General features: G+C 47.6%; 4 protein-coding genes across 13 annotated transcripts; 1 reads left to right on the forward strand and 3 right to left on the reverse strand.

Moving 5' to 3' along the window:
• Positions 1–290: 290 nt before the first annotated feature.
• Positions 291–2,001, reverse strand: LOC120819449 (uncharacterized). Its single transcript, XM_040176883.2, has 4 exons — positions 1,937–2,001; positions 1,550–1,773; positions 1,275–1,424; positions 291–832 (listed from the first exon to the last, which is right to left on the reverse strand). The coding sequence occupies exons 2-4, from the start codon at positions 1,749–1,751 to the stop codon at positions 597–599; spliced, it is 588 nt and encodes a 195-aa protein (XP_040032817.2). The 5' UTR covers positions 1,752–1,773; positions 1,937–2,001; the 3' UTR covers positions 291–596.
• A 780-nt stretch (positions 2,002–2,781) lies between these two features.
• On the reverse strand, positions 2,782–10,152 carry LOC120819445 (sodium-dependent neutral amino acid transporter B(0)AT2). 5 transcript variants are annotated; one of them, XM_040176872.2, is made up of 13 exons: positions 9,887–10,117; positions 8,878–9,034; positions 8,169–8,379; positions 7,910–8,067; positions 7,631–7,751; positions 7,212–7,387; positions 5,695–5,805; positions 5,373–5,614; positions 5,089–5,263; positions 4,802–5,003; positions 4,531–4,690; positions 4,296–4,458; positions 2,782–4,192 (listed from the first exon to the last, which is right to left on the reverse strand). In XM_040176872.2, the coding sequence occupies exons 3-13, from the start codon at positions 8,371–8,373 to the stop codon at positions 3,944–3,946; spliced, it is 1,962 nt and encodes a 653-aa protein (XP_040032806.2). In that variant the 5' UTR covers positions 8,374–8,379; positions 8,878–9,034; positions 9,887–10,117; the 3' UTR covers positions 2,782–3,943. The 5 variants fall into 5 exon arrangements, with proteins under 5 accessions (XP_040032806.2, XP_077958641.1, XP_040032807.2 ...); XM_078102515.1 differs by having other exon boundaries at positions 10,017–10,114; XM_040176873.2 differs by lacking the exon at positions 8,878–9,034 and having other exon boundaries at positions 10,017–10,152.
• Positions 10,153–10,271: 119 nt separating this feature from the next.
• On the forward strand, positions 10,272–17,927 carry LOC120819444 (epidermal growth factor receptor kinase substrate 8-like protein 1). Of its 5 annotated transcripts, XM_040176866.2 has the most exons (20): positions 10,272–10,377; positions 10,551–10,601; positions 11,617–11,697; positions 11,790–11,948; positions 12,044–12,193; positions 12,321–12,403; positions 13,241–13,353; positions 13,645–13,691; positions 13,788–13,914; positions 14,011–14,099; positions 14,192–14,266; positions 15,293–15,441; positions 15,714–15,846; positions 16,167–16,210; positions 16,297–16,405; positions 16,530–16,655; positions 16,745–16,892; positions 16,977–17,142; positions 17,229–17,361; positions 17,581–17,927. In XM_040176866.2, exons 2-20 carry the CDS (start codon positions 10,557–10,559, stop codon positions 17,665–17,667), a joined length of 2,064 nt encoding a protein of 687 aa, XP_040032800.2. In that variant the 5' UTR covers positions 10,272–10,377; positions 10,551–10,556; the 3' UTR covers positions 17,668–17,927. The 5 variants fall into 5 exon arrangements, with proteins under 5 accessions (XP_040032800.2, XP_040032798.2, XP_040032802.2 ...); XM_040176864.2 differs by lacking the exon at positions 10,272–10,377 and having other exon boundaries at positions 10,420–10,601; XM_040176868.2 differs by lacking the exon at positions 10,272–10,377 and having other exon boundaries at positions 10,549–10,726.
• A 422-nt stretch (positions 17,928–18,349) lies between these two features.
• On the reverse strand, positions 18,350–23,887 carry luc7l (LUC7-like (S. cerevisiae)). Of its 2 annotated transcripts, XM_078102520.1 has the most exons (11): positions 23,531–23,802; positions 22,104–22,174; positions 20,953–21,047; positions 20,724–20,822; positions 20,288–20,398; positions 20,032–20,175; positions 19,744–19,920; positions 19,480–19,568; positions 19,365–19,394; positions 19,079–19,276; positions 18,350–19,001 (listed from the first exon to the last, which is right to left on the reverse strand). In XM_078102520.1, the coding sequence occupies exons 4-11, from the start codon at positions 20,817–20,819 to the stop codon at positions 18,881–18,883; spliced, it is 966 nt and encodes a 321-aa protein (XP_077958646.1). In that variant the 5' UTR covers positions 20,820–20,822; positions 20,953–21,047; positions 22,104–22,174; positions 23,531–23,802; the 3' UTR covers positions 18,350–18,880. The 2 variants fall into 2 exon arrangements, with proteins under 2 accessions (XP_077958646.1, XP_040032815.2); XM_040176881.2 differs by lacking the exon at positions 22,104–22,174 and having other exon boundaries at positions 23,531–23,887.
• Positions 23,888–24,063: the final 176 nt, after the last annotated feature.

Here is a 24,063-nt window from a genome sequence, read left to right on the forward strand (position 1 = left end):
AGTGTTACTGAACGCATAATAATTTTATTTGTTTTAAACTCTTAAAATTCCAACATCTTAATCCTGTATTAGCCAAGTCTGGAATAAAAGTCCTTGAACGTAAACAGCAACGGGCCAATGGTTATAACTTCATTTCCCAGGTGTGAATACAATAAAACGGCTCATCTGTGTTCTCGATGGCGGCTAACTGAAGGCTTATTACACTTAAACTGCACATAGCAATCATTTACGACATTAATAATTAAAATTATATCCGGTTTTAACTAGGGACTGCAATGAGCGAGACAACATTTCTTTAATAACAGCAACATTTTATTTTTTTATATACTCAACGACCACTGAAATGTTGGTGTCTATGAAATAAATGTGAGTGGGGTTTAATGTTGCTATGCAAATGTGGACGGAGGTGTTACGTGGAGATGCAAAGACAAATGTTTGGGGCGGGAGGTGCAGGTGGAGCTTCTTCTGCCATCAGCAGCAAGTATCTGGAAAAGTCCCTTAATTTCTAGTGAGCAAAGTAATTTGCCTGCAAAAACGAAAGCTGTCAATGAATATGGTAAAACCAAGTGCATATTAAACAACATCCAATCAGAAGGTCAGATACAGCTCTTCTCCAGGTCTCTGGCCGATATGGTCCTCAGGGAGTGAGAGGAGAGGAAGAAGGGAGGGAAGGGCATGGCAGAGGGAGGGGGGGACAGGCTGGGGGGCACAGAGATGATGGACGGGGTGTCGGACAGCGAGCCGTAACCACGTCTCTGCACATCTACCGCACTGGAGCCGGGAGATGCGTAGAAAAACACGGGCGGAGGGTCCATGGGGTCCATGGTTAAATCTGCAGCCAAATATATGAGGGACAACTCTTAAAATCTGTAGATATTTTCCCCCGACATTCGCTGTTGTATTTCTACAATCACGGCAAACAGGCAATGCAGCCTGCTGATGTTGTTAATAAACCAGCCTGCCAGTGATGCTTTACAATGAATGATACCCGAGAGACGAGTGAGCAGACAGATGCTGAGCGCTCCAGTCTCCTCTGGAAGTCTCCCCTCTGTGTCTGATGATGAGGAGACGGTCTTCAGCTTCATCACTGACAGGTCTCACTGTCCGATTCCTTTTTGTTTTCTGCGTCCATCTGCTTTGTAGTGAAGGCCGATTAGATATCTTAAGATTTTACTGACAGTCCCCGGGGGACGACGCAAATTGGTACCAAGGGGACGCGGTTTCCTGTTGAACCGAAAGAAGAAGAAGAATTTGACAAAGGTCCTTGGGCCTACCTGAGTCGTCGTTGAGCTGCGTGTGCAGGTACTGCTGTTTGGTGTAGAACTTGTCGTAGATACAGTAGACTGCGGCCATCAGAGCGAAGGTTCCCATGGCGGCGGCGATGAACAGACCCGCCCTGCCGTTGTCTTTGTCTACACGGGCGTCTGTGGAGGCACAAGCACCGCCCGTCAAACCTTTCAAACTCGCTTCATGTCGAGCAGCTCTGCTGCCTCTCTGACGTCGGCCATCTTGCAGGACGGAAGAACTTGTTTATTGGAGCTGCACTCACAGGTTCGCCTTGTGTTCAAATGAGCGGTTTCCTCTTTTCTGAGCAGGTCGTGGATGTGCGGCGGGGGAGGAGGAGGAGGAGGAGGAGGAGGAGGAAGGGCTGCCGGGGCCCGATGGGCGATGATCTGCTCAGACTGCAGGGTGCTCTGGGAGCAGCTCAGAGGGAACGCCAGCAGCAGGCCGAGAGCTGCAAGGCCCCCCATGTGTGTCCCAACACCGGTCCGTCTGCAGGGCAATAACAAGACACTTTGACATCCATCTGTATTTTGTGCCGGTTGTTATAAACTGAGGGTTAGTTATATATAATAGTTCTGCGGTTTTTCACATGTTTTCAGTCTTAAAAACATGTCGGCAGACTCACGTTTTAAACACTTTAAACGGATCTTACCTGAGGTCGAAGCGAGCGAGTCCTCTCTGCCTCTCTGGCTGACTGATTGTGAGGCTGCAGCCAAGACAACTGCTTTCCCCAGACACGCAATGTTTCCAAGGACACACCTGGGGGAGCTGCGCCGCCCCACACACACACACACACAACAAATCTTTGTCTTTCTTTTAACAGTAGTTCTGAATTGGTTTGCGCTTTTAAAGACGTTCACGTTGTTCATGAGAGAAACACAATTTCATCTTGGTGATTAAATCATCGGGGGGATAAAAAGAGCGAGATTTAACCAAAAGTTGAAACATAGAAGTGCTCCGACAAGAGTGCAACAGAGCGCCCTGCTGACGCGTGAACGTACTGACGCAACCTGAGAATAGTTAATAGTTCCGAGCAACGGAGGCGAAAAACAGAACTTTTTGAAGATTTTTAAAGAACATTAAAGATTTTTGTTTTATCCAAATGTGAAAAATGAAAACTCTGCAATCGGTGGGATCCTCCTGAGTACAAAATAAAATGTTTCATTTATATACATGTTGTTGTGTGTTTGTTCTCTAAAGATAGATGACAGACTGTATATTAATTTACTGAACATCTTTGTATTTTCCAAAGATGTACATTAGTAGGTCAATACAGTTCAAGGTATCTGACACACGACCCTCGACTCGACTTTATTGATTGGCTCTGAATATCTGCAGATAAATATTATCTTGTCGGTGTGAAGGGCCCCAACACTAGAAATGTAAATACAGAACACCATTTAATTTAAGGCAATACTTAAGGGCGCATCGGGTTAAATCTGAGCATTACTGGAATTGTAATCTCAAGCTTATGTCAAAAAGAAAAGATTCCTTCAGTCATGCTGAAATAATTTTATTAAAATGTCAACAAATATTACATTTAGAGACTTTAGTACTACTATTTTAGTACATAAATACACAACATGTGGATTCATTCTGAAAGCAAACAAACCAAACATATTAAGTAAACTACACCTTTCTTCTCAAATAACATTTACTTTTACAAAACAATCACTTAGATGTAAGAAAGTATTTTGTCTGGTCCAACTCAAACTCACACATGCAACTATTTTCCTCCTAAAACCTCAGCTTCAGAAGAAAAAAAAATAAATGACGCATATTTTCATTTTACAAATAATAATATTTACACTACAAGGAGTCGACCCTTATATTTGTACCACGGCACCAGAAGGCTGCCAAACGTTTCATGTCCAGAGTCTGGCTCAATATTTTGACCAATGGACAGAAAAGCTTAAAAAAAAACGAGATTCATTATGCTCCTGCAGACATGAGTATTATTTTGTAATATTGAATATATACACACACAACATTGGGGTAAACAGACAGCCACAGACCTTCACCAGGTGGAGCCTTCAGCCTGTGGCTGGTTGTTCTGTGAGAAGTAGCCTCCAGCAACGAGACCCCATGTGACCAGGAGACGGGCGTCAGACATTCCGCCACTTTTTGTTCTTTTAAATTCAGTCAGAGCTGATTTTCATAAGTACCAATCTTAAGCACAGCCTAAAAACAATTCTCATTACGGTTCAATAACAGTAACGTTCACTGTGATGTAGAAGATAAAAAGTTGTATTCATGGACGAATGACCTCTTGAGACGTGACGTCTGTGGCAAAATAAGAAGCAGTGTTTTTTTTCCTCATTTGGACAAAAATTCTAACAATTTAAAGTTATATTTAAATTTAAATTCTACTTTGTGTAACCAAGAAGCAACAAATTGTTTATTCCATTTTGTCCGAATAACACACTTCTTTTAAAAGTTTCTTTTTTTTTAAAGTATACCGCTTTGGATACCTTGCACATTTTTCCAAGTTAAAAATAAAATAAAAAATGTAAAAGCTTTTAAATATTAAAAAAGCATTTTTCTCACTTTCCCACCAAATGCTGTGAGATTCAATTGTCCTTTAAAATTGCGAACTGCAATGATGACGATGGCGTTCCCCCCCGCGTAGCATCACGTAGCGTCACGTAGCGTCCAGGGTTTAGGGAGAGGAGGCGTCGGTACCGTTTCTGTGACTCAGTTCGGACATGTCGGTCATCGGAGTCTCACAGTTGTCGTCGGTGCTCACGATGCGGTACTGACCGGTCTCCGCGCCTCTCGCCGCTCGCCTCGTCCTGTCCTGCAGGACGGCGTGGATCAACGCCACCGGGACGGGCATCATGGCAAATACGATCAGCAACGCTAAAACCGCCAGAGCCCAGTCGGGGTAGACCAGGCGGTTCTCAGACGCCTGAAGACAGAAGGAATCAAACGGCCGATCAAAGAGCGTCAACCTAAAAGCTAAATACACAGACTGGTCGCTCACAGCCACATTCTGTCCACACTATACGCACCGTCTCCTGGTTCCACGCCAAATAAGTTGGGCGCTCGATGAACATGCGGACGGCGGTGGCTCCCAGCAGCCCCAGCATGGCGAGCAGGCAGACGTACTTCCACATGTACTTGTAAATCGCGGGAGGACGCCAGCCCAGCATTTCCTCGATGTCATCAAGGAACCTGCAACGTCCGACGCGTTACGCCTTCAGAACAAACACCACCTCCGCCCTCGGGAGGATTTCTCCACCTCACCTGTCAGCCCCGTACAGCCAGGACACGCTGAAGGTCTCGAACACCACCACGATGATGAGCGGCAGGGTGGCGGAGTAGTCGTCGAACATCGCCACAAAGTAGTTCCCGCAGCGCTGCGTGAAGAGCAGGCCGATGAGGAAGCCCAGGACGCAGCTGAAGACTGCAAGGGGAGCAGAAGAACTTCTGTATGCTGCCCTCGGGTCAGGGAAATCAGCAGATACGCTCCATCTCCTCCAGGCGAACACGTTCTTTTAAAATAACAGCCGCTTACTTGTGAACTTGGTCTTGTTGTTGGCCAGAGTCTTGAAGCGGTCGGTGAGCGGGGCGAGGATCCCCTCCATGGTGCCGAACATGGTGCTGAGTCCCAGGTTGAGCAGCATGAGGAAGAAGAGCGCCGACCAGAAGGGGCTGCCGGGCAGCAGGGACATGGCCTCCGTGAAGGCAATGAACGCCAGGCCGGTTCCCTCCGCGCCCTTAACGCAAACAAGCGCTCCGGCTCAGTACACAAAACCCCCCAACGAGAGAACATGCACGGCAGCCCAGAAACCCGACATCTACCTGCTGCATCTCTTTCTCCAGGTCACAGTCTGTGAAATTGCCCGAGATATTTTTGCCGATGAGACCGAACCAGGTCCTGTAGAGCTCTGGAGTCACGGAACTGGGATCGGAATAGTTGAAGCTGGGCATCAGGTGCACGTCCACGTCGCTGCGCTCGGATAACTTCTTTAAATTACTGAGGAAAGAAACAGACGAAACTCCGCGGTCAGACACGGAGAAGCCGTTTTTATAAAGACTTTTGTTTTGGGTGCAGAACCCGACGTTCCTGCTTCGGTCAAACGCACCTGGCGACGCACTCCAGCGTCTTGTTCTTGGCCCGGAAGCCGAGCACAGCAAACACCACCAGCGAGGCGAGCACGGACGTGAGGAAGTTGATGCCGGAGACGGTGAAGGCGTCGCGGTGGCAGTTGTTGTTCTTAGGGTTGTAGGAGGAGTAGGCGATGATGGAGCCGAAGCCGAGGCCCAACGCGAAGAAGACCTGCGTGGCTGCCTGCCGCCACACCTGAATGTCCGCCCAGATCTTCAGCTGCGCACGGAAAATGAACGAAAGGAGATGTTCACATCCGCCTCGCTGCTCTACGCGCGTCTTTTAAACGGCGAGGATACCTTGGGGTAGAACATGTAGGCGATTCCATCCAAGGCCCCGTCCAACATGAGCCCCCGGACCAGGAAGCAGATCAGCACCACGTAGGGGAAGATGGAGGAGAAATACATCACCTGGGAAGTGACAACGGACGGTTTTTAAGACAAGTGAATCCAGACGGCTGAGACAGACCTCAGTGGATTCTACTTAAATGGCTGCCTGTTTTTCCATTAAATGGCTGTAATTTCTCCCCATGTCCTTCGATATTTGTTTAGAGTTCCTCGTTGAATCCTACAAAATGCACTGCTTCAACCTCCTCGCTCCCCATTGTGTCCCAGATAACCTTAAAGGGCCAAAATATCATTCATCCCTCTGTATTTATCAGTGCTTTTAGCTCAGAACGAGCCCTGCGGCACTGCAGCCTTAAGCAGAGAGGACTGAGCGGAGTGTTCGTCTGGTTGCAATCTGCAAACACACCACTAGATGCCACCAAACCCTCCACGCGGTCTCACAGTGCGAGGCTGCTGGTCGCCACTAGGGCTGTCAAGTCTCAAAAATGGTGTACGAATATGGTTGCGCATTAGACACGTCAATAACAGGACAAATTGATACATCGAGACATAACTACTTGAATAGGTAATTTATTTAAGTTTAAACCAATTTAACAACATATTACCTACACAAAAATAAGTAGACGGCCAGATCTAGTCTATTTTATTCATGCAACAGTCAGTAGAGGCGCGCGCCCCCCGCTAGGCAGACAGTCGCAGACCTTTTTTTTTTTTACATTCGAATAGTTGTTTTTAACAACTATTCAAATATAGAATCAAACCATCAGGTCGTTAACGGAGACGTTTAAGTCAGTAATTGTGTGAAACACCTGACGTGAGACTAAGCAGCGTTAAGCCTCCCCTCTGATATCATCTAACTTCATCAGTATCGTTGTTCCCACACCCTGACGCGCGGCGTGTTTGCCCCGGGCAGAGCCAAATTCCTGTGTTTGTTAAGTAAACATGAACCGCCATCATACCTGGTCTGCGACACAAAGGCCACCTGATGGAACTTAACGAGGAGCGTGTACGTTTCTACAGCAGGCTGATGTTTTTTGGGAAGAACAAACGTCAGCGGATCCCACGAATGCTAATGTGCAAGTGCTTTGAGAAACAAGGTGCATGCTGCTGCTTCAAGTGGGTCAGCACCTCTAGACATTCCAGAGGGATTAAATCACCCGCGATCACCCTGAAATCTAAAGCCCAGCACATGACGGGGATCGGAGCCCCGTGCAGCACAGGATACCGTTTACGCTTTGCTTCACATTTCACATTTTTGAAACAATATCCTGGTACCCAAACAAATCCCCGTAGTGCTGAAATCACCACAAAATGTTCAAATGTAATATTGTGTTTAGTGAAAACAACTAAAGCTCCAGCTCATGATAATCAGGAAACGTCTGAGAACTGTTCAACGTGAGCAGATAAAACTCCACATCCCGTTTGCAGCCGCCCGGCGGTCACATGGTCACCTGCGGCCGCAGACTCACCTTGACGGAGCTCTTGATGCCCTTGAACATTCCCAGGCACACGAGGGTCCAGGCGGCCAGCAGACAGCCCACGATGTACGGGTTGAAGGAGCCCGTCTCGTCGATGGAGTCGGTGATATCCAAAGCTTTGCGGTACCAGAAAAACGACGTCGGCGAGCTCTTTTCACATTCCTTTACTGCCGTTAAAAAAAAAGGGGGGGGGGGGCAAAAAGATCTTCCGTTAGCAGCCTCACAGGTGACTCACGGCGGAGAAGTTAACACGCGTCGGGACCACGGCCAACCAAACCACCACAAACCGGCCCTGAAAGGATGCTGATCCAAATGCACGTGTTCTTTTCTGCAAGTGGGTCCAGCTGCGCTTTGTTAAACAATGAGAATTAAAAAAAATCCCTGAATCAGTTTTCGAGTTGCGTGTTTACCGGTTCCATTGCCCTGTTGTGGACACTGTTCCCAAGGCAACGGGGACTGGAACGAGTTCCCAAGATAGAAAAGGCTCCACGCGAGGATCACGTTGTAGTACAGAGCCACGAAGAAACACACCTGAAGACAATTGAGAACAAGACCATCAAGTTAGTAAGAACATCACTTGTCAAAAACCGTTGACATGGTTGTGGTGTCGAACGAAAATAACCCAGCCAGCGCCTGCCGACGCCTGGAATATGTATTTTTACACCCGATAGCGAACAGCGGCGTCTCACCACGCAGCTGGAGTAGCCGATGCCGGCGAGCCGGGGGGAGATGAACTTCCACACCCCGATGCTGCCCTGTCGGATGGCCTGACCGGCCGCCAGCTCCAGGAAGAACAGGGGGATTCCCACCACCAGCATCAGCAGCACATACAGCAGGAGGAAGGCCCCTGAGGAGAAGAAGCAGGAGGTCAACAAGGTCCCACGGGACCTAAAGGACCCAAACCCCCGGGAAAGACATCTCACACGGCCGACGACAGCAGGCACTCACCCCCTCCGTTTTGATGGCACAAGTATGGAAACCTCCAGACGTTGCCGAGCCCAACGCTGAACCCCACCTGAGCCAAAAAATACTCTATTTTACTGTCCCACCCCGCTCGGGCCGCCGGCTCGGACGAGGCCGGCTGGCCGGCCTCCACCTCGGCCTCCGTGGCCTCGGGCTGGTGGTCATCCGTCGGCAGCGGCTGCTTCTCCATCTCACACTGGAGGGACCAAGAGGAGGCAAAGACAAAAGGAAACGGTGAGAAGAACGTGGAATAAGGAGGGTACGAGGCCGTGGCCGATCCCCCGTGATGACCAACACAGCCATTGTTGAGCCGAAGTAGATTTATCTTAATTGCTTTAAGGATGCACCGATATATTTGGCAAGCAGAGACAAACTGTTATTAATCTAATTCCACTGCCATGAAATAAACCCCACCTGCATGGAGGTCTTCATGTTCTGCTCTACGGAGTTAATTATGGGTAATTGAGAGGGGAGGGGGAGTGAACTATGACAGAACTCAATAAAAATCAACGAGGACTCGTCAGTTGCTTCACCACGTGGCCGAGCAGCGCGAGCGTAAACCGGACCGGAAGTCTTTGTCTCGCTTCTTCTGTTTGTACATACTGTCAAATTAAAATGCAACGTGTCGGATACTCGCGTTATTTAACTCCACATACGGGTACAGTTAGCGGGATGTGCTTTGAATTTCTCTTACCGTCCCCGCGTTTTTTTTTGGCGTAATCGTGCGTTTGTTTCTTCCTGTTTGGGGTTTTACAGTCAACCGCTCCCCTACTACGTAGTGGTGCTGCTTTCAGGGGCCGCAGGACATCTGCGCACCGCCGCGGAGCCGGGTATCCTGTTGAGAGCGACGCCTAGTATAGCAAAATGTATTGATTATCTATTATGATCTATAAATCTACCCCAGATCTATGATCTATGCCACCAAAGGTGATCTCTGAATACCTTTTTTTGTCAAATGATAAACTATCATATAGTTGCAGAAAATGTACAAACGTAGGTTCAAGAAAAAAGAACGGTGATCGGATTTTGTGTAGTACTCAAGTACATATTAATTCCTACCAATACTATAATTATGTAGTGAAAGGGTATTAGTGCCTCAACCGACAGCCATAGATAATTTGAGCTGGTATAAAGTTTGATTCAAATACAGCGGGTCTCGTGTATACATGATGAGCCTGAACGCAGCATTTATCCAAACAATGATCCTCTTAATAAGATTTAGACTATTTACTGACACGCGTGACTGATGCTGCTTGTTTAAACCCCCCAGTTTAACAGGGGAATCGGGCCCCCACACTTCATTCATGATGGATTGTCTGTAACTGAACTGCCAACAAGTTTGATGGAATAACGTTTTAACACTTGATCTGACGTGTCATGCATTGCCACACATACCACGTGGGAAAAATAACTTCACACTCCCAACTATCGCTGTAAATTATTTTATTTTGGTTCAACTTTAGTTCTGGAGAAACACCGGAAAGTCGAGGCTGATGCAACAGTCGCTTCGTGTCACCGCGCAGCGTTTTCTGAATAATTTCACCATTTAAATAACATTAAAATGTCACACTGCACTTTTCCTCATTAATGTTCTCAGTGCTGTTACAGTATTTTTTTTAAAGGTCACATTAACCGGCATTGACAATTCTCTTGAGCGTACCACATATTCACGCACACGCACACACGCACACACGTATACTCACCCACGCTGCACATGCCACGTATGCTTGTTTTGGGATGCAATTAAAAAACAGCCTCCTGTCACCATCAACCCATCCTTACAGTACCGCACGTGCACATGACGTCATGCAGTTATGAATAAGTGGAAAATACCTCGCGACGTGAAACGACGCGGATCCGTGAGTAAATTCCCCCAAACACCCTAAAAGCAAAGCAAGTGAGCTCTGCTCAGCCGACTCCTCCCACCTCCTCTGTCGGAGGGGAAAATGGAGGCCTGTTCTCCTCCAGCAAACACTGTTATGAAACTTGACACCCTGCTTCTTTCAGCTGTGCATGTGTGGTGGGCCCCCCCCCCCCCACACTGAGGTGCACGTGGTATAAATGTTTCTGCTTTATTTCCTGTGCGGTGTGAAGGGTCTAAAATCACCAGCTGCCAGGTGTGTCTGGACAAGGTGGTTGTCCAACATCTCCTGACAGTTTATTTAATTCCCCCCAAACTGCTGGAATCAAACTGGTGAGTAGAATGTGTTTCTTCGTCCGTGTGCGTTCCTCAAAAGTAGCCTCATGTATATTTAACAAGCCTAAAACATGCACTTATCAGTGCACATCTTATGAGAAAACACATTTAAATTAACTCTGTTTTGTCAGTTTTCGCCCCCCTTCACAAGTCTCCTAAACGTTTCCCAGTGTGACATGTGTGCACTTAGGAGTCTGTGGGCGCGCAGGGAAGGAGAACAGGTAAATCTTTTTATCACCAGGTGGTATTCTGGGCGGGACTGCGAAAAGTGGCACACCTCAGCTCTGTAAAAGCTTTCAATTTCAACGAGAGCAGGTTGGATTGAGACACAGAACGGGTTTTTACGGTAAGCATTCGCTCACTCACACAGCTGGTAACACCTGGAATACAGTATTGGAAGCCTATAGACGCAGGTGAGTTGATCACGCATCCATTTCCTATCACCGCCGCTTGTCAGAACGTGTCAACTTAACGACTGGTTCGCTCCTGAAGGAATCTGTGGAGTGACAACCGATCGGAAACTGTGCTGGAAGCGACTGTGAAACGTTCTGGCACGTTCGACATGTTTCAATACGTTTCTCTTCTTCCATTGTTGTAGAATTCCTGTGTAGTAATTTGTGAAACGCGGGGACGAATGTGCTAATTCAGTATTTCTTACCATTTAATGGTATTTTACTGAAATCAAAAACTAAATCGAGGCTCAGCTGCCCATTGCCACTCATTTCTACTTTTTACTAAAATTCCAGTTCTGTAAACCAACGGCGTTGGTCACAATCTTCTCTTATAATGCATTTCTACTAATCCTCAGAAAAATCAGGGCCAGACTTTTATTTTGAAATACTACATTATTATTACATTAAGCTGCAGCTTGGCTCCTGCTGTAAACAATATAATAATATGGGACACATTTATGTCTTCATGAAACCGGTGTTTAGGAGACGCCAGTGGCGCCGGCGGTTTGCTCTTTTGAACCCAGTGATTCCAGTAGGCCTTTAAAATAGCGAGGTCCGTGCCGCCGGACCGGCTGGGCGGCTCACGTACTCTCACGACGTCACCGCAAGTCAGCGGAAGCTGGCGAAGCTGAAGGGGGGGGAAATGAAGAAATGAATGTTAAGAATAGTTTGTGTAGAGCACGAGGATCCGCGTACCTGCTGGCAGCGTTTAAACGCCACCACCGCGTGCGGGTGTGACCCACCGCCCCCACCTTACATCTCCTTTCTGTTCTCCTCTCCACAGCTGTCCGTTCTCCAGCTCAAACCTCTGCATTTTCTTCACACTGGACAGAGGATGATAAACATCTCCCGTTACCGTGTCAACGTGAGTCTCCTCTTCGACACCCACCCACCTTTTGTGTGATTGATTTAAAGGCGCAGTTCGCCTCGAGTCCTCATCGTCTCTCCCGCTTGCAGCACCTGCTGACTTACTCTCTGGAGGCCGGGGATGTGCAGAACGTGGAGGAAGCCCGGGCCCGGCTCTCGGCCCTGGCTCGGAGCGACAAGCTGTGGAGTCAGCAGATGTACCTGGATGTCGGAGCGGAGGCCGTCGTCCTGCGGGACACCGAGAGCCAGGTGAGGACAGCGGCGCGCGCGCGCGGTCGCTCGTTTGTGCTGCGCGGTTGGCGACGCGCGATTGACGACCTTTTTGGCTCCGTGTGCTCGCGCAGTACGAGCTGGAGAGCTACGGCCTCGCGTCCATCCTGCGCTGCGACGCCATCGACCCCGAGCAGCAGTTCACCTCCCTCCTGCTGCTGGTCTGCCAGGGTGCAGACCAGCAGAAGCCGGACATTCACTTCTTCGACTGCGAGACAGTGAAGGTGAGTAATAACACCTGAACATTTGACCCCCCCCCTGCTGAGTCAGTGTGTCAGTTTGTGTCGTCGGCCTTGTTCAGGTTTTACGAGTGACTCCATTACCCGATTCTCCTCCTCCTCCTCCTCTCAGGCCGAGCAAATCTGTGACGACATCACGCACTCAGTATCGGGTTCCTCCGGCAGCCGCAGAAAGAAGCTTCCGGATGCCCTCAGGTAGACTGACGTACACATCCGCGTGCAACACATCATGCGCTTGAATACTATATATATATATTCAAGCTTATAATGGGCCCAATTTCCATGTTTGATTGTGGTTTCAATGGTAATAAAGAGTCTCTCTGTCGTGTGGGAGACGGTTCATATGCAGCCAAACAAAAGGCAGACAAATAAAACTGATAATTCTGACTTTTGAATTGTTTCCCTGTTTGCATTTCCCCTTTTTTTCTTTTGTCCATTATGTAATATTTTCCACTGAATCAAAGCAGCCGGGTGTCACCATCCACCTGCCTGAGCGCGAGAGAGAGAGAGAGCGAGCGAGCGAGCGAGCGAGAGAGAGAGGACAGAGTAAACAGCTGACAGGGAGACAAAGACCTGTTTGGCCGGTTTGTGCATAGCTCAGGAAGGTGTAACTGAGATCACAAGGCCATTGTGACAGAGCGCAGCGAGAGCAGGAGGACGGATGACCGCGCTCGGCGCCTGAACGGATTACCTGCTTTGATACACCTTCTCTTTTAGAAGACGTGTGAAGGACAGACGGCGGTAAACAAACGACTGTTGGCTTCCAATCTCGCAGGTGTTTGCATATTTTGCAACGGTACATCGGCACGTCCGCGGCGTGTTTCCCGCTGATTTGTTTAAACTGAGGAGCGCAGCGTGAGACGAAGCACAGTCCGACTGTTTCCTCTGCTTTTTTTTTTTTTAAGATTGGCTAATGGCAGACGTCGTCCCGCGGACCGTCCCGAGGCCCTCAGGGCGCCGGAGGAGCCTCGCCGGGATCCCACGAGACGCCCGTCGGCATTAACTAAAGTCGCTCTCCTCTCGTCCTCCCAGGCTTTCTCAGAGTGGCGGCGAGATGATGGACCGCCATGGAATCCCGAGCCACCCCATCGCGCAGGCTCCAAATCCACCCCCAGGCAACCCCCCCCCTTACCCCGGACACAAAGGTAGGGGGCAACAACAACAATAACAAAAAGCACCATTTTTACATGAATGCTTGCGTGAGACTTTAAAGGTAAAAGTATTTGGAGGGATCTGTCATGGCGAGCGGGTAGTAGAGAGAGAGAAGGAGAAGCGAGAGGTATTTAGGAGCACAGAGGTGGCTTTGTGTGTGTGTGTGTGTTTGTGTAACGGGTGTGCGTCTCAAGGGCAACGGGGTCAGGGATCCCAAATGCTGGGAAAAGCAGGGCAATGAATGCGAACGGAAGCGCTGAGTCGTCTCCTTTCTTCTACAACAGCAAACGGCGGGCCGGATATCTCCTTCCTGCGGGCAGAGAGAGAAGTGGTACGTCACCTTTTATTTTTTTTTGTGCCCTTTTCACTGACCTTTGACCTGACGTATCCGAACGGAGTGATGGGAAAACCCCCTTCTGCTTCTCAGGGGATCCTCAATCACTGCTTCGACGACATCGAGAGCTTCATGGGGAAGCTGCAGCAGACGGCGGAGGCCTCGACGGTGCTGGCGCAGAGGAAGAAGAAGAAGAAAAGTAAAAAGCAAAGTGCTGAAGGTAAAAAGAGGAGGAGGAGAAGAAGAAGAAGTCGCGGCAACACGTTTTTGGATCCTGATGAAACCAAAATGTGTTTTTCTTGTGTTCTGTGAGCAGAAGATTTACTCACTGCAAAGGCCCGCCCTCCGCCAGAGGAGGAGTTCATCCATATCTTCCAGAAATTCAAATATTGCTTCAGCCTGTTGGTGTGTATCCGGTCAAGTTATCGCTCTTTTCCTCCTCATTTAAGTCCCCTGGCGGCGTGACGTAGCCCCTCCCTCTACCGCTTTGTCCACAGGCCCGTCTGAAGTCCACCATCTCCGGTCCTTCCTCGGAGGAGCTGGTTCACCACGTCTTCAAACCGCTGAATATGGTGAGTGTCGTTACGTCTTCGTCTCCACCCGTCCCTCCTCCGGCCGCCGGTGCTGCAAACACCCGGACGCGTCTTTCAAACCGACGCTGACACATTAAAAAGCACCTAACTGATGCAAAAAGGATCAAATGTAGCAATAGTTTAGAGAATTAAATTGTACCGCCGAAGCTTTTGGGATTATTTACTTGAAGACAAGAGTTCAGAAATAGGATGGAGGTTCCTGCCCGAGCTGATATTGAACACAAATGTATACATGCATCAATAATAATAAGTCTTTATTGTGGTTAATACAGAAACTACATGTTCCTGTCAGTGTTGACACAGGGCGGTTCCCTTTGTGGTCATTGGAACTCCAAACACTCCTTACTTTGTTTAATCTAGTTTACATGGCAGAATCTGTATGCAGGTACGTGTCCTTGGTACACACAAGGTTTACATCTGGACTTATTGTAAAAGTTGAGTTACAGCGCAGATGTTTCCTAGGGGTCGAAAGTGGGACATTTAACTCTAACAGTTAATGTGATATAGAAATATAGGGGAGGGAGATTTGGTGGAACTTCACCGTAACTGTTTCCAAACCAATACGTCCGTCATGAAAGCCGACGTCCATGATGAAGCTCAGTTCTTCACATTTTCGGAGAAACCAGAATCATTTCATTAAAATATGTGTTCAACTCGTTTTTAAAATATACAACTCCATTTTAAAATAAGAAGTATCAGGTGGGATTCAAGGTGTGTCCCTTTGATGAAGTCACAAAGGGAATCTAAGGGCGAAATGGGCGCGTCTGATTTGCGCATACTGGCACTCCTGCAGGGAAACCGCCTCATATTTATGAGTGTGTGTCTGTGTGTCACGTCTTCCTGATTGTGAATGAATCCATTAGGCTTTTTTTTTTTTGCAGGCTTTGACCAACCGAGCTCTCCACAGAAGAGAAATCGATCGTATATCAGATCGATATATAATGTGTCCGATGCACGAAAGGATTCTCAGACCGCGACCGTTGAACTCTCTTTGCTTGTGTGCAGATGGTGAAAACCACGGGGGGGCCGTCTCTCGGAGCCTCGGTGTCCAGCCCCGCCATGACCAGCTCGGCTGTCTACCTGCTGCAGGACAACCTGAGCGAGGAGGAGAGGCAGCTGTGGACGTCTCTGGGTCCCAACTGGACGCTGCCACGGTCAGTACCGACGCCCCCGGGTAGTTCTTAATGATCATACGTATTAGTGGAAAAATACAAGTTTGATTAATGAATTAAAACTGCTGCATGACACCTTTTTAAGTGACCTTTTCGCTTGATGCATTTAAGCTTTGATGGGGACTTTTAGTGCGATCCACATATGCATCCAGCCGATGGTCCAGCATGACGATTTTAATTGGTATTGACTATCAAAAACAACCGCAGGAAAGCTGTGTTTGGTTCCTGCTGTAAAGTCGTGCGTCCTCTCTCAGCTCCCAGCTTTCAGGGCCCGTAGCTCCCTACACTCCCGTGTTCTTGGACGGTTGGAAGCCGGAGGCCTCGAGGGCGGACGGGCCGGTTTGGGAGGATCCGGTTGAGTCACAGCACAAATATGAAGCGCTCCAGGTAAATCGAGCCGCCCTCGGTGGGGGCGAGCCGCTCGCTGCACAACACCGGGGGGGGGGGGGGGGGATGAGCGTAATAACGGACAATGATCCCTAAATAACAAGCACCATAAACACTGGAGAGGAACGTTCCTGTAAAGTCGCCTTAGTTCACCTTGGTTACATTTTTTTCATGTATTCCCATGCTTTTTTTTTTTTTTTTTGCATGTTTATTATTAACAGTGCTCCCGTTGCTATGTGAACGGTTGTTAAAAGAGGTGTTTCTGCTGATGAGCCCATATTTTGACCCTTTTATCCTTTTTCTCTGTTCTGAACCCACAGCAGCAACAGTCTGTCGCTCAGGACGCCCGAGTCAGCGACGAACCGTAGGTCATCTTTAAGAATTTACGCTGCTATACAGACTTTCTCCCACCGACGCCCTGATAACATCGTCGATCTCCTTCCCTCTCAGAGACACCAGCAGCCTCCCACCAGAGTCCGAGAGAATCTACAGCTGCACCTACGACTTCATAGCCAGGAACAGCAGCGAGCTCTCGGTGCAGCAAGGGGAGACGCTGGAGGTAAGGAGGTCCAATCAGCACAGACGAGGACGCGGTGCGTTCAAGGGCCGTGGTGCGTTCAGGGGCCTTGAAGCTCCGATTGCCCAAAAGCATGCCGACTGACCGCAGCTCCTCCGCCCGACAGGTGATCGAGTCGTCCAAGCGCTGGTGGAAGTGTCGTAATCGGTTCGACCAGATCGGATTCGTTCCCTTCAACATCCTGGATCCAGTGACCCACATAGACACGCCGGCCCCCAATAAACCCCCCAGTGTAAGACACACACACACACACACACACACGGATCACCGCGCTCCCGCCTGCACACGCCTGAGGGAACTCAACTGTGTTTCTCCTCGCAGGCTCCGGCTCCACCTCCCCTCGCCAAGACCTTCTCTGCCGTCCCACCGAGCTCCAACGCCCACGGCCCCACCCACTCCCCCAAGCACCCGCACGGCTCGCCGCAATACGGTCAACGCGTACCAGCCGGAGAGGACCAAGACAACAAAGGTACCGGGCCATTGAGCGGGAGGTGTGTCGCGAGCTGCATCAGATGTTAAAAGTGACCTAACGCGCGACTTGTGACGGTCCCAGTGATGATGATGAACGACGAGCTGCTCCAGAGGCTGACCAACGGGAAGACCAACCTGAACAAGCCTCTGGTCATCCCTCGCTCCTCGGAGACCTCGGTGCCGCTGGACTACCACTCCCCTCCGGAGGAGGTGGCCGAGTGGCTCCAGGGAAAAGGCTTCGGTGAACCGTGAGTGGCGTCTTCTCCCGGCGCAGCGTCACGACATGATGCTCAATCATGAATAAGGGAATTGGAATGGGTTCTCCCCCCCTCAGGACGGTGCAGTGTTTGGGGGTTCTGACCGGCGCGCAGCTCTTCTCCCTCAACAAGGAGGAGCTCCGCGCTGTGATTCCAGAAGAGGGCGCCCGGGTCTACAGCCAGCTGGCAGTACAGAGAGCGCTGCTGGAGGTAAAAACTGTGATTTCAAAACGAGGCGACGCGAGAATAAATTAAACTGGGCTGACTGGTGAGTGGGGAAAACAAAAGGGCAGCAGATTTGTTTCAATCAGCCACGTCGTCCACATTAATTCCCCTGGAGCTCAGCAGCTGAGGGCCGTTTACATATCAGGTGCTTCAGTGATGTTCTTTTCCCCTTCACCTGGTCTCACGTGCTTCCACCATTCGCAGGACGCCAGGAGGTCCACTGAGCTGGAGGCCGTCATGGAGAAACAGAAGATCAAGGCGGACGTGAAAGCGGAGAGCAGCACGTTGTGAGCAGACCGACCGCCGTCTACAGGAGTGTTTGGTTCTGGTAGCGACGTCACTTGACGTCCAGAGAAGGAACATGTGACGGAGGCCAGCGAATCGGATGGAAACAGGCCCTGTGCAAATTAAATATTTTCATATTTAGGTATTTTAATGTGTTGATTTGCATGTAAATTGTCTTGTTTGATTTTTTTTTTCTAGTATGGAGAACTAACTTAAATGAAGTGTATATATCTTTGTAGAATTCATGAATTAAACCGTTAACATGCCTTGACCGGATCATTGAGCGAAAAGCACACAAGAAATTGTGATGTGGATTTTTTTTTTTCAATTTTATTGAGACTTTAAAAGAAAGATTTCCAGCAGAACATAAACAGATTTGACTCCACACATTAGGTAAAGCGATGCATCCATTAAAATCTGTCCAATTATAATCTATTCGGTGGAACATAAAGACTAATTAAAAGGTATGTACAGTTACAGCATGAATCATTTACCAACCTACTGCTTCACATGCCGACGAACTTTGAAGTCACAATTGATCTTAAATATGAGAAATCAAGATATAAAACAAGAGCCTTTCCCTCAAGTCAAAACAAGTATTTACTGACACTGGTTAAACTCAAATAGATTCCCTTCACTAATGGCAGCACAACAAAGGTTGAAAACAAGGTTGGTAACATTAATATTCGTCGCAACTTTAACCTTTTGGTTTTCAAGTGGATTCCTAAAACTAAGTGGGCTTTAGCAAACTTAATACAAACCCCAAAATGTGGAGAGGTTTTAGGGAACTTCATCAGGAGCTGGTGAAAAGAAATCTTTACGGAGACTAAAAAAAAAAAGACGTATTGACAGGACGAGGCTCTTTATAACTACAACAATCAGTCGGCCCAAAACATAGATACAATATTCAGACAGATTCAGTATCAAAAGACCAGTTAAAAATAAAATATGGAGGAGTTACACACGTTTTGCTTTGCAGACTGTCAGTTAATGTTTGCTTCATCAGTTGGAAACCTTGATACTGGTGTTTGATGCAGACAGGCACCATGCGCGCCCCCCCCCAATCCAACACTGTGTAAACTAGGTCAGCTGCATAAACTTAGAAAAAGGGAAAATTAGGCAGGCGGGGGACAGATGGGTCATCGGGTTATTAGAAATGCACAGACGGGGGAGAGAGACCGCAGGACGTCGGTGTGTCGTGATGGATGGAGTTCCGTCCTCAGAGGTCCCCCATGTCCCTGTCGTCCGCCCGGCGGGACTCTGACCTGCCGTTCATACCGTCCCTCCTGTCCCGCTCCCGTGACCGGTCTCTGGAGGAGCGCTCTCGGTCCCGGGACGACCTAAGTGTCGAGACGCTCAGTTATTAAGAGAAGCACGAGCACGGAACGAGCTAAATATACATGGTGTGTTTATTTACTTGTGTCTGGAGCTCTGCTCCTGGCTGTGACGGTGTCCTCTAGTGCGAGAGCTGGACCGGCTGCGGTGCCTCCTCTTCCTCTCCCTTTCTCTCTCCCTCTCCCTGGAGCGGGAGGGCGAGCGCCGCTTCTCTCGCGACGGCGAGCGCCGCTTCTCTCGCGACGGCGAGCGCTTCCTCCTGCGGTCACGGGAGCGGGATCTGACCCAACACAACAGGGGACACGTGAGCTCCAACGTACTGAGGCGGCGCCTTTAATCACAACGAGGGTTCCTGGAATAACGTTTACCTTTTATGCTCTCTGCTCCGGGATCTGGTCCTATGAAATAAATCGGCCAAAGTTTAAACGGTTGCGGACATTCACTTCACACAAAGACGAAAGGACTTCAAATGTTTGCACTCACTCCTTCTTCATCTTTTCCTCTCTCTCCCGCTCTTCTCGTCTCTTCAAGCGCTCCTGGTTCCTTATCTCTTGCTTGTCGACCACAGTTTTCTGATCACAATAAAAACGCATTACAATTAGAGGGAGAACCATCTAACTCCGAACCTCAGGATGGTTTATTCTCTTGTGTGCGTTTGACTGATCGACCCCTATGTCACCAATTACAACATGCACATGTAACTCATTCAGGATTCTTGTAGCAATGACGGCAGGACAGACTTCTCACCTTGAGTTGGTCCAGTTTCTCTCTGATCTGGATGAAGCCCAGATGAAGCTTCCCACCGAAATGGTCAGCCAAGCGGCGGTCGTTGTCATGGAGGCCGAGGTAGGCGGAGCACACCTCGCACACCCGCAGCTTCTGCTGCTGGAAGCTGGAAGCCGGCATGGAGTTTCTGTACTCCTCCTGAAGAGGGAAAAATGTATTTAAGGATAACAGGGAATTGTTGATGAAGAGCAAAGCACCAGATCAGAGAGAAACTGAGAACATCTCTTTCTGCAAGTCCTTCTTCCTCACCTCTGCATCCTTCTTCCTAGTGCGGACCTTCTCCACCTCCTGCAGGACCTTCTGGGCCTCGTCGACGTTGCCCTCCGCTCCAAGCTGCTCGGCCTTGGCCAGAAGCTTCCCGATTTCCTCGTTCAGTTCATGAACCTTCTCTGCCTGCGCACAACGGAAAACACAGTTGACCGGCGCCTTTCCCACAACACCTCACTAAAGCGCACACGACACGCTGCATTGACATATTAAGGTCATACATGATTCTCACACCAACCTTTGCTGCCACCTCAGCACTGATCTCTTCTTGGGTCTCAGCCAAGCGCTTCTTGGCCAACTCGGTCCTCCGGTCGCAGTCAGCAATGAATGACTCCAGGTGATCCACCGCCTTTGAGAAGATGGAAATATGGATTTTTCATATTAATTTAAATAAGTAACTCAGTAGATCTGCGTACAAATGCACAAGATGTCTTTAGGGATATAAGGATTTTTATTAATCATTTGATTGCTTTGACATATGCCGTCTAAAACATGGCTGCAACCTGATGGTTATTCATTATTTTTGATACAAATAATTGGCATTGACTAAAGTATGACATTTTCATCCTTAAAGCAACAACAAGTATATTGTTGTGTCCCCGCCAGGCCTAAACTTAATCAGTGTGTTTGCACACACACAACAACTTTACTATTTATTGCAGAATAGCACTTACGTCAAGCTCAAAGAACAGATCTCGGTCCTTGGAAGCAATTTCATAATCTGCCCGGAGTGCGAGGTCGTGGATCTTTGTGCACTCTCCCAGGTCCATCCGCTGTCACCAAAACAAAAGCACACATGACTCAACCTGCACCGACTCAAATACAAATTACATGCAGTGCATAGTTTAGTTTCATTTTAATATCATGTGAAATATAAACTGCAGTCATCTGGAGGCCACTTACAGTTCCAGACAGGATGTCATGTGGACAGCAGTTCAGAAGATGACTCTTGCAGACCCGCTCGTCGGAGAACTTCACCCTCTGCCGCGTCTCATCGCCTGAAACAGTCCAAAAAGCAACCAGTGAGAAAGACCTCACGTATTCATCATCGTGGGCGAGGTAACCAGTGCTTTAACATACAGGACTGTCATCATACAACACGCGTCACTATAACTGCATTCAAGGATTCTGTACCCACCTAAATGGGTGAAAGCAATTCTTTTATTTTCAATTGTCAACGTTTTACATACATTTCATTTGTAGAACATTGTTTGCTAATAATAAATACTGTTTCCGCCGGACTATGCGTAGGATACATTTATGTGTCAAGATTAAAGAAATAAAAGTAACATGTGGCTCTTCCTCTTATTCTCGGTGCTTACCGTACCCCAGACTCAATGAAAATATGGCTGTCAGTTTAACTTATGATACGGTTCAATGATCAACTACGAGATTATGCTAAAAAGGACACAAAACAGGTAAATAAATATAAACGTGTATTTCAATTAACTTGAAACAGGGGTACATTGCTTTTGTAATGGTTTCATTACATTCGAATGCATTGGACTATACAGGGAAGATGCAAACATTTCAGACAAATGTTCCAGCCAAGCCTTTTACAAATACGAAACATTGAAAACAAAAATATAAAAACAATTCCAAGGAAAAAAATGTGTTTATACACACTGCGATCTGCACCACATACTGTACCCTTCTGCATCTTCAAGACCTCAGCTGCAGAATTTTAAACCCGCTGTAGAAAAGTATAAATGGGAACAGTTTTCTTGCCCATACCTGTAGTAAGAAGTTGGGAGTCATACACAAGTCAGATTGTAAATGATGTGTGCCACGTTTTTTTTTCTTCCTTTCTTCGGTGACAAACTGCCTTCTGAAAACAGTCTCATCGAACTGCTCGATTGGATTCTGCGCGATCAGACGTCTTAGCTGAAGCGGCTTAACACTACCCCAAAAGGGAAGAGCTATTGTGTCCCTGAAGATGTACCATTTGTGACTTAAAAAAAAAAAAATTAAAAAAAAGCTACAATAACTTCCGGAAGGTAAACAAATGGTTTGGATATTCATCATAACAGCTTTAAAAATTATGTGTGACTCACGGCTCGATGAACATGAGGCTTTTCTGCAACTCCTTTGCAGATTGTTGTAGGCTGGCAAAGATACACTGAACCTTAATGAATAAAATAAAGGGGCCACAATTGTTCAGTTTGTATGCAACAAATGTATGGGAAGAATTTGATATCAATCTCATCACACATACACCCACAAACTCACAACACAAAGTCATTATTACTGTTGAGATCAAATTATCAACTTATTAAAAGAAATCCACAGTTCCATTCAATAAACTGTCAGGACGAACCTCTAATTTATACAATAACTGGGCAGCGATATGCTGTCTATCCTGCCCTTGGAAATCAGACACAACAGCTTGGTTACCTCTTAATGTTTGTATCCAATTTGCTGCGAGCAATTAAAACTAAAATGGTACTTTCACATGTCAAATTACTTTTAAAAACCACCGCTATTAAATTAGCAGGAAATTAGCGTTTTAAATTAGACTGTAGACATTAAAATGCCACGGATCATTGTGTTCGAAACTTGACACCCCTTTGCCTCACTTCATTATTATGTGTATTCCAAATTTCAGAGGAAAATATTGTGCTTTTTACTCCAGTAAAAAGTAGTTTGATTGTTGAGGTGTTTTAATCAAAACATACATCAACTTGCAATGCAAGTTAGGAAGCAGTTACAAAAAAACTATTATAAATGAGCCCCACTAGCTACCAATGAATAACAAACACTCTTTCATTGGTAATAACATATTGCATGTTAAAGGTTAATCCGCTAAATGTATGGCCGATCATGTTAGACGAGATTTACTGTAGAAACATTATTAGGTACAATACCTTTCCTTCTACAGATGTGAGCATTGTTCAACACTGTTGAGCTCTTGTTGACATCAATGCTAATATTATACATCGGCTCTGTCCCATTATGACGGTGTCCATCGACGGCATTAGTTGATAAACGATTAAACACATTAAGCTTAAAGTCAATTCGGGAAAAACGGACAGGCCTGTGCGACGCATAACAATGGTGTTCGTTATAGCGCATCAACTACACGCTGCCAATGTAACGCAGTGGCTTTTACGCTATCCACAAAACCATCATTGGTTACAACCTAATAAATGCCAGGGATTGATGACTTGTAAATCATTCAGTGTTAGATAACATAGTAGCCAATGCTAACTTCGATATCTAACGTTAAAGCTAGACATTTCGTCAGTAGGAACTTAAAAACTCACCATTAAAATCAAGCTGACGTTAAATGGATACAAACATTAAAGCCTAACGTTAATCCGTAGGAGCTACTTGAATCTCACGTAACTGTATTTTACACAGCCCCCTGCAGTACTAAATCCATTCATGCAGGCCTGCCATCACACACCAACACAAGCCAGCCGCAGCAGTGGCTCCATCTTGGCTAGCTAGCTAGCTCAGCTAGCATGCAACAGCAACTCACCATCCCTCGCTGTTCCCATTAGCTGGTCGAGCAACGCTCTCATTTGAGCTTGGGCGGACATGGTCGTGGGTCTTCCGTCGACGGCGCTGTGTGATAGCAAGCAACTGAAAACAGTTCCTTCGTATTTTCTATCAAGTTATCGTTTATTTATTCGTCAAAGCATCGCCTCTCGCCCGCTTTTCTCGATTTCGTGGATTGGTCAGCTTCCGTTTCATTTAAGGGGAAGTGACGACACAGAAAGGCCCTTTTTCAAAGTTTTCGTTTCCTTCCACACCAAAGGGCGGGACATCGAACAGGCTCAAGAAACGACCAATCGTAACGTTTCAGGACTGGTGAATGAACCAATCAGAGTGACTTGAACCCAACGCATCGGCCGGAGCATACGGGTACCTGTGAAGCCGTGAAGGCCGCGCCCCTTTTGCAGGGGATAGAAACCGACGATAGGATAGATGTCAATGACGTAATCCACTAAAGCAGAGGTCAAGTGTATTATTTGGGGAGCAGCAATCAACCAATGGGGAGAAAAATGTGGG

This window comes from Gasterosteus aculeatus, chromosome 5 (genome assembly GCF_964276395.1).
Source record: "Gasterosteus aculeatus chromosome 5, fGasAcu3.hap1.1, whole genome shotgun sequence".
Lineage (NCBI taxonomy): Eukaryota > Metazoa > Chordata > Actinopteri > Perciformes > Gasterosteidae > Gasterosteus > Gasterosteus aculeatus.

What these genes read in the sequence shown, in the direction of transcription:
- LOC120819449 (XM_040176883.2), bottom strand. Translation starts at nt 1,751, where the DNA reads ATGGGGGGCCTTGCAGCTCTCGGCCTGCTGCTGGCGTTCCCTCTGAGC. An exon ending in TTTGAACACAAGGCGAACCT is followed by an intron (nt 1,425 to 1,549) that starts GTGAGTGCAGCT and finishes GTGCCTCCACAG; the next exon opens with ACGCCCGTGTAGACAAAGAC. An exon ending in GCAGCTCAACGACGACTCAG is followed by an intron (nt 833 to 1,274) that starts GTAGGCCCAAGG and finishes ATTTGGCTGCAG; the next exon opens with ATTTAACCATGGACCCCATG.
- LOC120819445 (XM_040176870.2), bottom strand. An exon ending in TCGGCTACTCCAGCTGCGTG is followed by an intron (nt 7,752 to 7,909) that starts GTGAGACGCCGC and finishes AATTGTCTTCAG; the next exon opens with GTGTGTTTCTTCGTGGCTCT. An exon ending in CCTACATGTTCTACCCCAAG is followed by an intron (nt 5,615 to 5,694) that starts GTATCCTCGCCG and finishes TTCCGTGCGCAG; the next exon opens with CTGAAGATCTGGGCGGACAT.
- LOC120819444 (XM_040176863.2), top strand. Translation starts at nt 11,488, where the DNA reads ATGTTAAGAATAGTTTGTGTAGAGCACGAGGATCCGCGTACCTGCTGG. An exon ending in TAAAAAGCAAAGTGCTGAAG is followed by an intron (nt 13,915 to 14,010) that starts GTAAAAAGAGGA and finishes TTCTGTGAGCAG; the next exon opens with AAGATTTACTCACTGCAAAG. An exon ending in ACAAATATGAAGCGCTCCAG is followed by an intron (nt 15,847 to 16,166) that starts GTAAATCGAGCC and finishes CTGAACCCACAG; the next exon opens with CAGCAACAGTCTGTCGCTCA.
- luc7l (XM_040176881.2), bottom strand. Translation starts at nt 23,591, where the DNA reads ATGTCCGCCCAAGCTCAAATGAGAGCGTTGCTCGACCAGCTAATGGGA. An exon ending in ATCTGTTCTTTGAGCTTGAC is followed by an intron (nt 20,399 to 20,723) that starts GTAAGTGCTATT and finishes ATCTTCTCAAAG; the next exon opens with GCGGTGGATCACCTGGAGTC. An exon ending in GTGCTGAGGTGGCAGCAAAG is followed by an intron (nt 20,176 to 20,287) that starts GTTGGTGTGAGA and finishes CGTTGTGCGCAG; the next exon opens with GCAGAGAAGGTTCATGAACT.